The sequence below is a fragment of the Poecilia reticulata genome, linkage group LG1 (genome assembly GCF_000633615.1).
Source record: "Poecilia reticulata strain Guanapo linkage group LG1, Guppy_female_1.0+MT, whole genome shotgun sequence".
NCBI classification, from domain to species: Eukaryota; Metazoa; Chordata; class Actinopteri; order Cyprinodontiformes; family Poeciliidae; genus Poecilia; species Poecilia reticulata.
The window spans coordinates 16856910-16873579 of NC_024331.1; the positions used below are offsets into that span (position 1 = coordinate 16856910).

Genomic DNA, 16670 nt, shown 5'->3' on the forward strand with positions numbered 1-16670 from the left:
ATATATGTAAAAATAGCATATTAACTAAGGAGTAAGCATAAGATATTATTGTTGACCATTGATATGCTGATTCTGGTTTAAAGAATTTTGAGAATCTTATTTTTTATCTACTTAAGATGTTTCCCGATACCTGCGGTATTTGTGAAACGTTCCTGTCTGGTTTTCAACCCTGCAACAGATCTCAAGCAGTTTATAATGACATTCTTTAAATTGTGAACTCTGCACCAGTCTGCATCCTTTTATATGGTAGATAATCATGCCAGGATTTCTCAGCAGGTTGCTGGTGTGATAGGTTTCCTGCAGCTTTGAGTCGGTGGCAGAATATCATTCAGAAAATGATGTGCAAAAATAGAACCTCTTAATGAGTCACTAATTTTCTCCAAGGTGAATCTATTCGTATTTTTTAACCTACCATTTTCAAGGACCACATTGTCAGAGAGCTGGGCTGAAATAAAAACACAGCAAAAGAGGAACACTAGCCATTGAACTGTTGTACGTAGAAAAAGTTTGCCCCTCTTGAAGTTAATCAAAATGGCCAAAGGAGAAACAGCTCATGACGCAAAAGCATGCATGGCATCTGACAAACATACGGGTGCTTATGTTAGTATTTGCGTAAGTCTGGTTGCTACAAACTCTATGGTATTTATTAATATTTCACAGCTGCTGCAGACAACAGGATGAGGTATGAGGGAGCAGCATCCAGTAAATCCAGACACAGACAAAAGCACAAGAAGCACTAAAACTCAACTCATTCACAGGCTTTCAAACAGCTGATGCTTATTGTGTCACTGCATTCACAGTGAATTCTACAGCGAAAGAGCTGAGAAATAATGAAAAATAAATTTAATAAAAATAAAGACAAATAACACGTTCTTCTCTTAACTGTTTTTGTTATTAAAATCAGAAACAAGATCTTAAATGTAATGATAGTTTTAAATTAAGTTTACAGAGACTTATTGAGAAAACGTAACTTTTCATCTTCGTGTTTATCCATGACACATTCTACAGGTTTCAGACACATTCCTACCTGTTTGACCTTTGCAAAATGCCAGAGTACTTAATGGAAGTAGAGGTGGACACTTTAGGTCAAAGGTAGCTAACGATGTTGTCAAAAGCTCTGTGCAGCTTTTGACAACAACTTCTCACATTTTACACAGTAGCGAATGACTGGATGCCTGCAATTAGGAGATAGGCTTTGTTTAAAAAAAAGAAGCAAAATTTAGGACTTAAAGCAGATATTCAGTAAATTTACGATGTTTCGTGAGATCTATATTGTGTCACATGCTTTATATGATTGGTTGATTGTTTTATTTATTGAATAAAACCAGACTTTTTTGAAATCGTATGACAATAAACCGGAGAATGTGAACATGGTCGTTTGTTTGAGGCTCTACTGTCATCTAGTGGAGCAACAAGTCAATGCAAAGATCCATAACAATTTTGTCTGAAATACTCTGTTTGTCTAAAGATGTAGGTGTTTATAGTTTTATTTCTTAACACCAGCCTGCGGATTTCTACTGAAAAGAGTGAACACGGCTTACCCCGGCATGACAGACTGATGTACTTGAATGATTTATGTAAAGTGGGACAAAGGCAGACCCCCCAGGCCTCTCCTTCCTCCAGATTTGTCTGAATTTATATTGTAGCATTTTTCAACACTTTTATGCATCTATTTTTTAAGCAACATACATTTTAGCAACATAATTTTGAATCCAGAAGTAAAATGTCAAGAAAATATAATGTAATTCAAGCATAGCTCCGCTAGAGGGGGCTATATGAACGTATAATTAAAAGACTCCGCCTTTGTGCTTTCGTCAGAGTGTTTGCGGAAGTGAACTACTTGTCTTGTTTTGGTCGCCCCCTTTTCTATAAAAATAAATCAAAAGTGCAACAGATAATGACCCAGATGCCCAGTCCTCCACCTGAAGAGTTGGTCAAACAATGGGAAAGGTTAGCGCGATCTAATACACCTCATGGCTCCATGCGCCGGTTAATAGCCTGCAGTTACCACGTTAACTGTGCGTTATTACTCTCGCCTCGTCTCAATGTTCGAGCTTTGGGTTTAATTCAAAGCTAAAACTGAAGACCGCATAAATTACAACTGTAAAAATCCGAATTAGTATAAAATGTTTGAAATTAGAGCGTGGAATAATATAGGTGTTGAACTTTTTAAGGAAGGTAGTTGGGTTCCTATTCAGTCTGAATTTTACTTTTATTCATTTATATTTTTAAATAAAAGTGTGGACAAAGGAGAACTGCGCATACAAAAGTGTTTGAGGTTCCAAACTTTTCCCTTCCCCATTTCTAAAATGAAAAAAGGGGAAAGAAGTTATAGCTACCATTTTTCCTAGATATAAATAAATTATAAATGAGTGACAGACTGCAATGCAAAAGAATGAATAGCCAGTGCCCTATAAATGTGTGTTTTTACCAAATTGCATTTAGACTTGAACATAAAACTGACATTCATTTAAAAGGTTTTGGGAATTTTTCAGAATTAAAAACAACAATAATTTAATCACATGTTTGATCAATCCTGGTTCATTATGCAAAAGAAATCAGTGTTACATCAAGCCAAAGATAGTTGATGAGAAATTGTACCAAATAGTTGCAACAAACCCTACCCAGTACACTTAAATTAGTGATGTAGCTCAATCTCTTAACAGAAAAAATTATTATTGAGTCTTGGTTCTGAGTGTTACAGATGAGTAGTGTTAGATTTTGTGAAAACATCTGTGTGTGTGTGTGTGTGTGTTTGTGTGTGTGTGTGTGTGTGTGTGTTGCTCTGATGCAGTGAGCAGAAGCGACTCAGGCAGGAGGTGGTGGAGGAAGACACTGAGGACTGGCAGAGGAGCCCAGACTTCTCCGGCCTGGAGCGGGTCGGTGGCGTGGACCTCTCCTTTATCAAAGGGGATGAAGTCAACGCCTGCGCCCAGCTCGTGGTGCTCAGTTACCCGGATTTGAAGGTGAGCTGACCTCCATCATATAGCCTATAACCTAACCTCGCGTTCCTCTAGTGGTAAAATAACAGAACAGCGACAGTAAAAAAAAACTTTTCTGCTCTTTTGATTTAACAGATGTGAGCTTTTTTTCATCAGTGCCATTCATTTAGCAGAAGAGCTATTAAAAAAAACATAGCACAATATAATGAAAAACCCAGTTTATTAATATTTGCTTGGCCTTTTAAAGCTTTATATTGACCACAGCGGAAATCTTGCCTGACAGCTGCAGGTGACCTTTAAAAGCAGTCGTATTTAAAGTGTTCGCTCTTTGAGTCATCATTATTTTTAATTAGCTGCTGTTTTTATGACTTCAGAAAGCTGATGGTATGAGGGAAACATTACTCATGCTTCCAGCTGGAATATTTGCTTGGTGTCTAGAGTGACATATAGTTTAAAATGCTTCGCAATGTCTACCAGGCCATTTGTCTTCATCATCCAATGCCAAAACCTGTAATGCGATCAATTCAATTCGTCCTATTTTATTGTAATTTTACAGCATACTAAACAACTCCGGACAGTTTTACTCTGAGATCTATAAAACTGTAAGTGGAGTGAAGTACATAATAACAACAGCTGAGTCAGTGACTCCATGGAATTGGTTGTTTTTCCCTAGATAGGAAACTTTTCAACCCTTTTAGCAATAATTTGAACTTAACTGCGTTGCTTTATAGCTAGGATTATATTGGAGTGTATCTAATTGGATGCTTATTTGATTACAATGACACTCAACACACACTCCTTTTAAAATGGCAGGTTTTTGTCAAGTAAAAAAAAAAAAAGACAAAAATGGCAAAAAAAAAAAAAAAAAAAAACTTTCTAAAAACAATGTGATATTTAACCCCACCACCCACTGGTACTTCAACAAGGCACCCTTTTAATTAATTTTCCAGATTCAGTCTTTTTAAGATCATACATTCCGTGAGGTTTAGTCAATCTGTCTTATCGGAAATAAGGTTTAGCCGTTACAGTTTCTCTATATATTTTTCAACTTTTTTTTTTCTTGTTTACATTTCTTTATTTTTTTTGGTCAAATGGTACAAGATACAAGGATTTTTGGAAAGATAATCTGAAATTGTTGATCATGACCTATAATTACACCACAAATCCCAAACATATTGATCAGGGGATGTATACTCTTTTGAGGGCCACTGTATACTGCATGTGCACCTGTTTAATTATCCCAAATGTTTGACACCGAACCCATGAAGGAAAGCTTCTGATCAAGATGTTATGTTAAAATTATCGTAAGTTTTCTGCATTTTTAACAAATCTAGTGCTACAAACTGTTTGTGCCACAAGAACTCAAACTGATCACTGGTAAGGAATAAAAAAAAAAAAAACATTTATTGTGCAGTTTGTAACATTGTCATTGGAGTCCATAACACAACACAAATATTCCTGAAAGCTAGCTGGTATTTTTAAAGGCAGACATTTTTTGACAGTTTGTCAAGAAACAAATCGTGTGTTGACGTTCCGTTCACTAGTTTCTGTGCCAAATCAGCACCTTTTCAAAGTCTTAATTTGTAGCATCTGCTGTTTACTTTGAAGAAAGGTGATTTAGGCCTGACCTTATAGCATCTGAGGTGCAACAGTAAAGTATTTTTAGAGTGACCAGAGAGCTGTGACAGCTTGTGCTCCAGAGAGATGCAGGTTCTGGTCTCCTGAACCCTGCTGATTATCTGCAGGATCCCAGGAAGGTCATCATGGGAGAATCGGTCACCTGTGACATTGCTGCTTAAAACAGACAAAAGATTCAAGCAGTGTGCTTAAAGCATATGTGTGCTTAGTGACAGACTTTATAAGCTATTATAGGCTAAATGTTCATCATTTAGCACTTAGCTGACCCCAAGGTGTAAGGAAACCATCTAGTAACCCAAAGTCTTTCATGCTTTGTTTGTTTTGAATAATTGACTATATCAATCTGGAATATCGTCGTTGAGATAAAATTCAGTTCTACTCTACACAAAATCCAACAAAAAGTGAAATTCACACACGTTTCAATGTCTTTGCTGAAAAGCATCCACCATAGAATAATACTGCCATTACCATTTGTCACTGTAAGTATTGCCCGTTTTTCCAGGAGCATTATGCATGTAAGTCAAAAACAACTTTCATTTTGATCTCATCTGACCTGATCAGCTTTTTCTACATGTTTGCTGTGTCTCATACATGGCAGATTCTTGTTGCCTTCTTCCAACAACGGTGTTATTCTTGTCAATTCTCCGCAAAGGCCAGGTTTGTTTAGGACAAATAATGCTGTAGTTGTCCTCTGGAGAGATTTTACCACTTGAGCTGCAAACCCTTTTCCTTCAACTTGAACAGCCGCTCAACTCTGTGTTGGTCGATAAAAATAAAATTCTAATAAAGCACAGTACATAACAAGAACGTCATCTTAGACTGTTTCATAATTTAAAACACAAAAGATGACATCTGAAGATATATCTCACTCGGTGTGCTCGCCGCCTCATCGTTTTTAATGGTTTAGATTTTTCTACTGCGGCGTTTTAAGAAATTGAAAGTTAAAGTAAACGCAGAGAGGTAACATTTTTGTTTCTTGTAACATGCATACATGAATATATATATACATATGTATTTATATGTTTTTTTAAAATAAAGTTGCATGATGTTTTGTAAAAGCTTGAACAAAATAAAAAAGGTGTGATAGAGATTGTCAATTTTCTTTTAATGAAACCCAAACATGCAACAGTAAATCTGAAAAGCATTTAATGCTCAGCATTAAATGATTTTCAGCTCTACATACTGATTATGTAGAGTTATGGTTTAGAGATCGAGGACTGTTTTTATTGAACAAAGGTCTAAACAGTACCAGCAATGAGGTGATAGAAGATTTATAAAGACTTATATAATATATGCCGGTGCTTACAGTTATTCTTAAAAATTTTTTTTTCATTTCGCACAACTTGTGGCAGTTAGATGTTTGCATAAATGCGAATGGATCCTAAACCGTAGAGGTGGATTAAACTGGAACATCTGGATCTAGACAGCATCGCTCCGTCTCTCTTTTAGGACACTGTACTGGTGTTCTAAAACCCAGTACAGTGAACTGACTGGTTTCTGCTCTTTCCTCTGAGGTTCTGTATGAAGACAGTCGCATGGTGACCCTGACGGCCCCCTATGTCTCTGGCTTCCTGGCCTTCAGAGAAACCCCTTTCCTCCTGGAGGCGCTGCAGCGGCTAGAGACCAGCCAGACGACACTTGTGCCTCAGGTGTGTGTCCAATGAGGGAAGACAGACGAGTCTGAATTCTGTGCTGGATTAAACAGGGAACCACAATGTGAGTCCCTCAATTAGTTTTAAAATAATTATCCTCATCTCTGCCAGATCTGATGCAACAAGTCAGATGTGCCCGCAATAATTAAACTCATTTTACTTCTCTTTAAACAGCCTCTAATTAGGTCTTGTATTACCCAGGTTCAGCTCGGTTCACTTCAAACACATTAGATCAACTAGAGCGTCTATGACAAAGTTGCTCTGTTCTCCCTCTCACTGTTCCTCCATGTGTCGTCTCTAAGTCATCCCCACCCACACGCTTCTGTTTGTCACAGCCCACACGCCTCCTCCTCTTCCTCCCCCTCTGTCTCACCGTCCCCACGCAAGAAAATGTGTAGAAACGGTCAGAGTTTCTCTCATACACACACACACGCGCGCACACACGCCCACACACACACACACACACGCACGCACGCACGCACGCACGCACGCACGCACAAACTGATTTACTTCTACTGACATTTAGCATGGGCACACACATGCTCTGTCCCTGCCCGTTTATCTGCAACCTTTCAGAAAAACATTCTCAAACATTCACTGGTATGTTGGAGACGGAAAATCTCAAGCTCACAGGTTTCCCTAACGCGTCTGAGTTTTCCAACAAAGGGAGTTAAAATAAAAATAGATGGAAGGAGATTTTAAAGTGGACATCTCAAACTGTTTAGGGCAGTAGGTGATGGATTAAGACTTGCTTATGTCTGGCTTTATTATTATTATGATTACTATTATTATTCCAGTTAAGCTGATATTATATAATAAATGTTCTGTTTCCTTTCAACAGGTGGTGTTTGTGGATGGGAATGGTCTTTTCCACTACAGAGGTACATCTTCACTGATATTTTTATGGATTTTAAAGGATATTTAATGCAACTGTGCTAAAACGTGTTAAAGGGTCAATTTCCGATAGATAGAAAACCTGTGGATTGATTTAAGAAGAAGAGAGCAAAAGAAAGGAGGCACCATATTGAATGATTCAAAGAAAATGTGCCAACAGGAATGGTCAAAAGTCATTCTCTTTGTATGCTCCAACCTTATGAAATTGTAGAGGCTGGGTGTGCATGGGCAGCGTTTACTGACAATTTAAGGCCCGGTCTTTATTTGGTCCAGAAAAATATTTTGAGAATGTGTTGTTTTTTTTTAGCCTGTAGGACAGTTTTTCTTCCTCATCAAACACTACGTTTTAAAAAAAAAAAAAATTTTATTTGTGTTCTGTGTGCAAAGTCCACTACTCTTCACTATGAAAAAACAAAAGCAATGTTTTTTTCTTATCCGTTACAGAGTTTGGCGTGGCGTGTCATCTCGGGGTGCTGTCAGGTATTCCCTGTGTGGGCGTGGCTAAGAACCTGCTGCAGGTGCAGGGGGTGCTTAAAGACGAGGAGCACCAATCACAAGTGAGACCACCAAATGATTTTAACTCATGTAATGATTATGAATGATCAAAAGACTCACTGTATGTTTTGGCATGAGAAATTATGTGTTCTGATTGTAGCACACAACACATAATTTGTGTGTTGCTTGCTAAACACAACACAAAAATTTTTAATTGTCTAAAATCGGAACAATTTTAAATCTTTAAAATTTACCCTATTTCATTTATTTATTTTTTCACTTAAAATATAGTTCCTAATTTAAGCATTTAAGGAGCCACTAGAGATGGAAACCTGGTAAAAACCAGTCCCTTATTCCACGATTTGCTTCTTACGGAGGGTCCGGACCCTCTGATAATGAGAAACAGTGGCTTGCCAGAGACATGGACTCTGTTGAAGTTTGAAACAACTAAACGTGATATTACCTAATTGCTAAAATTTGGCTGTGATGTGTGTAAAGCTGTAAACAACCATCCCCCACTGCGAAGAGATGAGTGCCAAGTGGAGTAGGGTCACAAAATGTTTGCAAGAGTGTCTTAAACATTCCTCTTGCTCCAACTTCAATCGCTCAACATTGGGGAGCGTGGCCAACATGAACTGAATGGCTTCGTTCACTTCCTCCGCTGCCATTTCCAAACTACATCTATAGGCAGACTATAATTCTAAAACAGCACAGAAATCCAGCTTCGTCTTTCACAGCTCCTCCTTCTGCTCGCTGATTTGCTCAGCAGAAATGCATCCTACGAAATTGAGCTGAATGGGAGAAATCCCAGACCGAGCAATGAAGGGAGATGAGAATCAAGTGGAACTGCATAGGAAGGCGATGGCCAGGCTTTGATCAAAGTGAATTAGTGTAAAGCTCTTCAATGTAATATTTGCTTGAAACGGGTAATTTTTTCATGGGGTTTGAAATGCAGAAAAAAATATAATGAGCTTTAGTCTCTAATTAAAATTTTTTTTAATACTAACCACAAATAGCTTTTTTGTGCTTCATTTACTGTGTCTCCATTAGCTTAATTTGCTTCTCATTTAAAAGAGCTTCAATCCTTGACTGAAAGTTTGAAAGAGTGATTAGTTTTTGTTATTCTGACTTGTTTCTCACTGCAAATGTCAGAGAGGGGCAAAGCAACAGACAGAGTTTGTTTTTTTGTGTGTTTCCTCAGCTCACATCCACGTGTTTCTGTTTGCCAGAAGAGTGTGTTTATGTTCGGCTTTGACAGTGTGACAAGTCCTTGTTGTGTAGCTAATGCTAATGAGATGCTGTGAATACAAATCAAGATGGAACAAATACCTTTTGGTCCAAGTGTGCTTCTGGGACTGCAAAACCTGGATTTGATTAATATGCAAATGTTCATTTTGTTCCAGTCTGGCGCCTCGGTGACCTAGAGAAGGAGGGACAAGAACAAATTAAAGTCAAAAATCTACCTGATGGACAAACATTCTGTTGGAGTCAGAGAAAAAAAAGTAAATTTAGAGGTGTAACGGCACACATTCGGACCAAAAATATCCGCTGCTGCCACGTTTTTTCAGTACGCACATTTACCAGACAAATACAGCATTAAGTACGTGAACACATGCAGAATGTTTATGCTCTCAACTAAGTGTGCAATGCAACTTTCTGCAGCTCAGCTTTAAGCCGTCACTAAACTCTGTTATTTGGGAACTTTGAGGTTCTTCACGCTGCTATAGGAAAAATGTTAAGCTTAACCAACAGAACTTTATATCAGTATTTGTTTTTTTTGACAGCAATACATGCTCAGTAGCTCTTTCCTCGATTCTCCTCCATTAATAAATGGAGCAGTGTGTATACGAGCAGGATTGACAATGATACGACCTTCCTCCAGGCTCTGATTGGCTGTTTTTGACCATGAGCGGTCCACTTCTGCAGATGGCAGTAGGACCACAGATTACCTGTGTCATAGCATAGTGACAGTTTCAACAAATATGTAAAAAACAGATTTTTTTTTTATTATAAAAGTTACATACTGCAACTTTATGTGAATAACTCACCTGAAACTTAATGTATTTATTTATATTTTGCAAACATCAGTTAAAGTCCAAATCCAGCTGCCTAATGGCATTACCAGTCCTGAATGCTGCACAGTTCATTTTCCAGCTGTAAGGGAAATTTTGGTTCAAGTATCAAATCCTTTGCAGCCTCTGACTTCTTGTCTTGTAAGACTTATTTTAGTTTTATCCATCTTCCAGTTTATGCACATCGGCATCTTTGTCCCTGCTGAAGAAAGGCATCTCCGAAGTTGCGCTGTTTTGAGCTGATGTGCAACGTTAGTTTTCTTCTACTTATAAGGACAAAAATTTACATTTTCTGTTGAGATAAAGAAAATACATATTTGATCCACTGCTGAGTCCATTTGGATGCAACACACACAGACACACACACTGCTTATGCCTAAAACACTCAAGTGGCATTGTAACATGCTAATTGAATTCTCTGAAGGAGAATCTCTATCTCCCTCAATTAGTGTCTGTTGCTCTGGCATCATAAATATCCCGTCTCCACCACCGGAAGGAATCTGATCTTTATATACCCAGATCAGGGTCTCCCCAGAGGATAAAGTCACACACAATCCCCCTTTGAACGTCTGTACAAATACTAGCTATAGCTTCTCTTTTATTGTCAGTTTCAAACAGCATTACTTTCGCATGTCCGGGCCGCACCTTTGGGCTCAAGCTTGACACAGTTTCTGTGGGAAATTTTTGATTTTGCTTCCCATCCGTATTTTTGGCACCATTGTCACTCTCTGCGGGTTTAACCAATTTGTCTACAGGCACGTACTGAATGGCGATGCTCCACATAAACCACATCTTTGTTGATTGAGGAGTTTAGTAAATTAGTAGTGGAATAATGTGTGAAACATAAGCCGGAACAGGCTCCTTTCCAGATTGGAAATTGGACTGAAAACGAGCCCTTTAGAAACTAAATGAGCCATTACGGGATCTCAGATACACATGTAAAAAGCTGTGCTGGACAGTTATTAAGATGTAAGAGTAAGACAACATCCCCAATAGACAGAAATAGTTCATCCAGTCTATTTAGCTCTATATCAGACTTTTAAAATAACTTAAAGTTAAAATATAGCAGGACAGAATTGACATATTTAACAAATCTTCATTTGTCCAACAGTCTCAATGCTGTGGTAGTTTAACACCACAGAATTTTGTTGCACTTTTATGTTAATTTTTGGCCAGAAAGTAATTTTTCCTTGGCATATTTTTACCGAGCTATTTTTGCTCGGTAAAAATAGCATCCACTTCTGGAAGGTTTTGTCTCTATTCCAGGTTCTCTCAATCTGTGGATCATGCCTCTCCTTGAAGAGCTCTCACTCAAGTGTTTCTTTGTTGTTTTGAGCTGGTATTGATTGTTCAGCATTTGACATCAAGTTAAACATTATGTAATACATCAAATTTTGTAGGAAACCCACTATTATACATCGCACAGATGGTTCTTTGATTCTCTGATCTCAGAATTTATCTCAAATCATCCATCTGCTCATATAGTTCCACCCCCCCAAAAAACTTTAAATCTGTCTGTTGAAACAAATGACATATAAAAATGTTAAGTAGTTTTGGTTCAGGTTTATGGCAAAAGCAGAATTTTTTTTCTTTTTTCAGGAATAAACAAGGTGCACTTCAGCTGCTATTTTTTCTGTCAAACTAAATTAACAGCCACAAGTGTCCATAAAGTGTCCTCATTTAGGTGTGTTATCCTGCTGTCCATTTATTTATATCTCAATGTGGTGCTTCTGAGCTATTATAAATGCATTTTCTTCTAGCTTGCTTGGAGGCAAAACATGTTGAAAGATCTTAGACTTTCAATAAAGTGAAAGTTGTAGACATTTTTGTTTTCTTTCATCCACAGCCTCTAGTTTATTCTTCCTGTCTCTTCCTTCTTTCCATTCGTATCTTCTTCGTCTCTCTTCTTCTCCCCTCCCTCATTGGTAACCTAGGTGTGACTTAAATCAGTGTGTTATTGATGACCTCGTCTGTATTTCTGACTTCTGCTCTTTTCTGGCGTTCTGTCCTCCTCTTGAGTCGAAGGAAGCAGGCCGGCCTCTATCTCACACACGGTTGGACTCGTCCCAGCTTGGATTGGATGCTCCGTGCGGCCGTCCTCCTGCTGGCTGCTTGCTGTAATCAGTCATAGTGGAGCAGACACTCCATCCATCACGGAGGCTAAACTCCCTTCATTGCTCTGGCCCCGTAACACACAGTGCACCTGTCAACAGCAGCCCGCATCGCTGCGCCTGACTTTGCCCTGTCTCTTTGACTGTTGGAGCAAAACTTTAGCTGGAACAGAGGTCAGATTTAAGTCCCGTCATTCGGTGGGGGGTCGGGGGGTTCATTCTTTGCGAAAACATTCAAAAAAGTATTTTAGAGGTCTTTATTTAGGCTCTTTTAAATTCTGAAAAGGGGATGTTGACTGATTTTGGCTCTGGAACAAATTTCTTTTTGGAGTTCAAAAGGAAGCCGGGAGGACGTTATTTGCTGGCTAAATGAAAAGGAAGCTGTTCAGCTTAAATATTTGCTCTGCAGTTGCAAACAGTGATTTCCTTCTAGGACAATATCAGCTATAAAACATCTGAATTAATGCCTAAAGATATTTTATGTTATTTGTATTTTATTTTCCCTTTGTAATTTTATTTGTTGGGGCATATACTTGCATTTAGGGGTTTAACTGTTCCAGAAAGACGATCAATGTCCTATTTAGCAAATCAAGTTTAGTTTATACCTTTAACGTATTTCTCAGATGAACGTCAGGGAGAGCTTCAAAGTTGATATGAATAAAACTGTAATCCGTATCATAAAAATAAAAACTGCCACAGCTGTGGAAAACAGTGTAACAGAAAATAAGGTTAAACACTTGAACCCCGTTGAAGCCTGGTTTCAGCTGTACATGAACGTCAGGTCACTTGGAGGTTACAGGAAAAAAAGCCAGCAGAGAGTCCTTTCTCCCTCTTTCTGAGTTCACGGTGTCTTTCACTCAGTTGCTATTTGTTATGTCATGTTGTACATGTCTTTTGGCTTTGATTTCTGTCTCTTTGCCTCTGCAGATTGCTGCTCTGCAAAAAGGAGGAGACAGCTTCCCACTCACCGCCGCCTCGGGCAAAGTGCTCGGAAAGGTGCGTCAGAGGACAAACAAACTGACAAAAAAAAAAAGAAAAAATAGAAACTTTCAACTAAAGTGGTGCTTTGTTGCAGGCTCACTTCAAAACACAGCCACCCAGTTGAAAGTCAAATTATTTTAGGGATGATCAACATCGCAGAGAGATGGATGCTGAACATTTACGGGAGATATTTGTTCTCTATTTTCAGGCGTTGAGAAGCTGCGATAAGAGCTCCAAGCCCGTCTACGTCTCCGTGGGTCACAGAATCAGCCTGGACACCGCTGTCCGCCTGACACACTCGTGCTGCCGCTACCGGGTACCTGAGCCCATCAGACAGGTACCCTACACACAAACACTGCAGGGGTTCGTCAGGTCTGACACGTCACAGCGACATGCCTTGCTGTAAGCGCGCCAAGCTGCTCAGTTGTGAGGCAGAACGCTGCTTCGGTGGGCACGTCTTGCTCATTTCTCGTGTAACGGTCTGCCGCTGTGAGGGGAGGCGGTGTGAGCGTCACGCTGTGCCGAGCTTTTCAGTAACAGGGCCTGGGAGGCTTGTAGAAGAGGAAGGAGCGTGTGTGCTCAACATCCCCAGTCCCGTGTGGATCTTTTACACTCCACCACAAATACACAGATTGTGCTAACGCTCTGAGACAATAAGATCCCACATTACAGGGGCGAGTGCGACATGATACGGAGAGCTATTCTGGCTCCAATGCTGAGAGCTTAGCACACTTCAGACCTGGTGACTTACTGAGATAAATGAACTTCTCCATAATTTCTTGTTATTTTAGAACGGATGCCTTGTCGACTACAGGTCCCTTTTCTGCCGCGTTTTGGGCGTTTTAAGCTTCTGGCTGCAGCTCCCTGTTGTGATCTTGGTTTAGGAGAGCCTCTTCCGGAAGGAGAGAGGCTAAATGTGTTTCTACAGCGCTGCTGTGTGAATTCGTGGTCCAGCTTGGGGAGATGAAAATGGCTCTGTATTGATTTTGACGTGAATGAGCTGCATCAAACAGTTGATTGTAAAAGTAATCTCACTGGTAGTCTCACGTTTTTATTCAAAATAGTTTGAGTATTTGAAAAAAAAAAAGGTTATCAATTAGGTTAATAAAAATGTATTAACTGGAACATTTTAATTGTAAATTGTAAAAAAAAACAACATATTGTTGCCTTTTTCTTAGATTAGATATAATATATCAACTGTCTGGTGTTACATGCCATCATTAGTTTACACTGTATAATTTCACTGAACTGCAATTATCAGTTGAATTTTCAAAAAAATGTTTTAGTCTGATATTCTGCAGTAAAGTTTGGACTTATTTATTTTTTCCAGGAGTGACAGCAAATTTATCTCAATAGCTGCTACATTTTCAGCAATATACAAAAATTTTTTCTTTCCGGATTTCTTTCCTGCAGTAATATTATTTAGAAAAGTACCAAATGCTGAAAAGTACCAAATGTAAATCTACGCATCAAGTTGGATATTTATTTTAAGTGTCAACAAAAAGTTTACGAAGAGGGAACTTAAATTGAATTGCTGTCCGCTGGTGGCAGTTAAGATGCTTATGACTGTTTTTAAGTGCTTTCTCCAGACTGCCTAGCTCAAAGCGAGTTGATCTCCTGCCCAGTGAATGCTGGGACCCCTATAATGTTGTGTACAAGCAATAAATGAGCCATAATAGTTTTGGCCAGATTTAACCCAAAAACACACACACACAGTTAAAAGTCTCTGCATTTTACTAAACATAACCCTCAAAGAGCTGCTGTTTTTATGAAAAGTAAACGACTTGCCCAGCCTCATCAGGCTGTTTCTCTGCGTGCCACTAGGTTGTGCTCTGCTTCTGCTGTTTTCACACAGGAAACACGAGCTGAAGCACACATCACGAGCTGAAGCACACATCTCAGAATCGTGCGTGGCTCTTTTTCTTTTTTTTTTCCAAGTGGAGCTGCAGTGGTAGCCCCCCCATCACTCCCACACATACAACCACCACCAGAACGATAGGGTTTATCTCATCAGATGTAAACATCAGAGAGAGTCGGGGACACTTTCACCTTCCTCTATCCGACCACTAGTGGCCCTGTTTTTAACTTTTCCGTGTCCAGCTGTTTCTCTGTTTGACACAAACGTTTTTTTTTCTTCCTCTTATGTTTCTGTTCCAACTGATTTCAAAGAAAATAAGCGCCAGGACGGATCCGGCTAAGACGAGTGCCGAGGTCACGCTCGAGTTTGTCACATTTTTGTTCTTCAGCATTTTTCAAAGCTCAGTCGCAACCCTTCAATACAAATGCTGGAACCTTCCAAGGAAAAATAACAGGCTGAGAGAGCTCCCCTTGTGTGCTGACGCTTACTTTTATGCATCTTTATGTTGTCAGATATAGCATTGTGGTTCATCACAAGGTTATGCACAGCAGAACCCCGTAGGTTGTTAGATAAGTCTGTGAAGCCGGAGCAGATCCTGCTTGAACTTTTACAAGGGTGTGTAAGAGAAATGAAAGGCTTTTGCATGGGGAGAAATATAAAAATAAATTGTTTTTATTGAGTAATCTTTATATTTTCATGCAGATTTGAGAGCTTTACTAGGAGGACTGACAGCATTTGTGGTTTTTTTTTTGTTCTTTTAGTTGGCTAGAGGTGTTACAGCTGTTCATTTGGATGCAATCATACATCCTCACATTATTTCATTTTCATCCAAATTTTACTTGTTCCTCCATCAAGAAGTCTATATTTGTTAGTTTGGTTTTGTTTACAAATGTGTTTTGGAAATAAAATCTCTTAATATTGTTGCCCTGCTTTATGTTTTAATGTTTGTGCCCATATCTTTGATTCTATTTATTTTTTACAACATCCATAAATGTATAACAAGATTGATTTTTTCCATGCCTGTAACCAAATTCCTACGAGCTCCAGGTTTGTTAAATCTGAATTAAACACTGGGCATGGAGAGATGTGGGGAGAGCAGTGACTGAAATGAAAAGTTGCTGCATTTAGCGACAAAATGGCGCCACGTTAGTGTGATTTAGCAAACCGCTCTGCTGTAATGTTTTTTTTTTTTATTATTCATGACCAGACGTTATATCATGTGTACTTATGAGATCCTAAAGAATAAATTTGGTATTTTAGTGAATGCAGTCATGAACTTACGACCGCAGTATTTTTCAACAGTTTTTAACACGTTTTTATTTAAGATTAGGATCGAATCCAGCCTGCAAGCATCATTGAAAGCTCCAGCTGAATTTCTAGATCTACCAGCAGTCAGCTAAAATCCTGCAGTGACATGGTGATTTGTGGACTTGTGGAGTCATTTATTTATTAAATCTGGGATTTTATCATTTATTTAAAGTTTATGTATACATCTAGTTCAGAGGTCTGCAGCCTTTACAACCAAAAGGGCCATTTTGCTGTCAAGACAGCCAAATAAAACAAATTTAGACCCGCGAACGTCACATGACATTTTGAAAAATGGCACATTTTTAAACAAATATCTACTTTAAAGTGCCAATGTTTTATTTATATTTTTAGGATGAAAAGAACATAAAAGATTATGAATTTCTTAAAGAAAAAAATACATAAGTTCCAACCTAATGACTAGGAAAACATATCACAAAACATATTACTGGCACTTTTAATGTCCTTATTTGTGGAAAATCAATGCAGATATTGCAGACATTATCTGGTTCCTTTTAATTTTTAGATAATGTTATTGTGGAAGGTCCAAAGAGCAACTTGCAGCCATGGGTTTCACACCTCCGATTTAGTTTCTAACAAAAAATTATATTGTTGTACAAAATAAGCATCCATCCATCGCTCCATCTGCCCAACAGTCTATTATGTTATAAAATTATACTGTTTTGAGACTTTTTAAGCTTTTGTCTTTCTTTCCTTTTTCC

General features: G+C 38.6%; 1 protein-coding gene across 2 annotated transcripts in view; it reads left to right on the forward strand.

Annotated features, from left to right (window-relative positions):
- The first annotated feature begins 1831 nt into the window (after positions 1 to 1831).
- Positions 1832 to 16670, forward strand: part of LOC103463593 (endonuclease V) — a 64298-nt gene continuing 49459 nt past the window's right edge. For both annotated transcript variants that reach the window (XM_017306578.1, XM_008407041.1), the window contains exons 1-7: positions 1832 to 1950; positions 2795 to 2966; positions 6095 to 6229; positions 7074 to 7113; positions 7571 to 7683; positions 12732 to 12800; positions 12994 to 13122. In XM_017306578.1, coding sequence (XP_017162067.1) covers positions 1898 to 1950; positions 2795 to 2966; positions 6095 to 6229; positions 7074 to 7113; positions 7571 to 7683; positions 12732 to 12800; positions 12994 to 13122 — 711 coding nt within the window. In that variant the 5' untranslated portion in view covers positions 1832 to 1897. The remainder of the gene's footprint in view (positions 1951 to 2794; positions 2967 to 6094; positions 6230 to 7073; positions 7114 to 7570; positions 7684 to 12731; positions 12801 to 12993; positions 13123 to 16670) is intronic.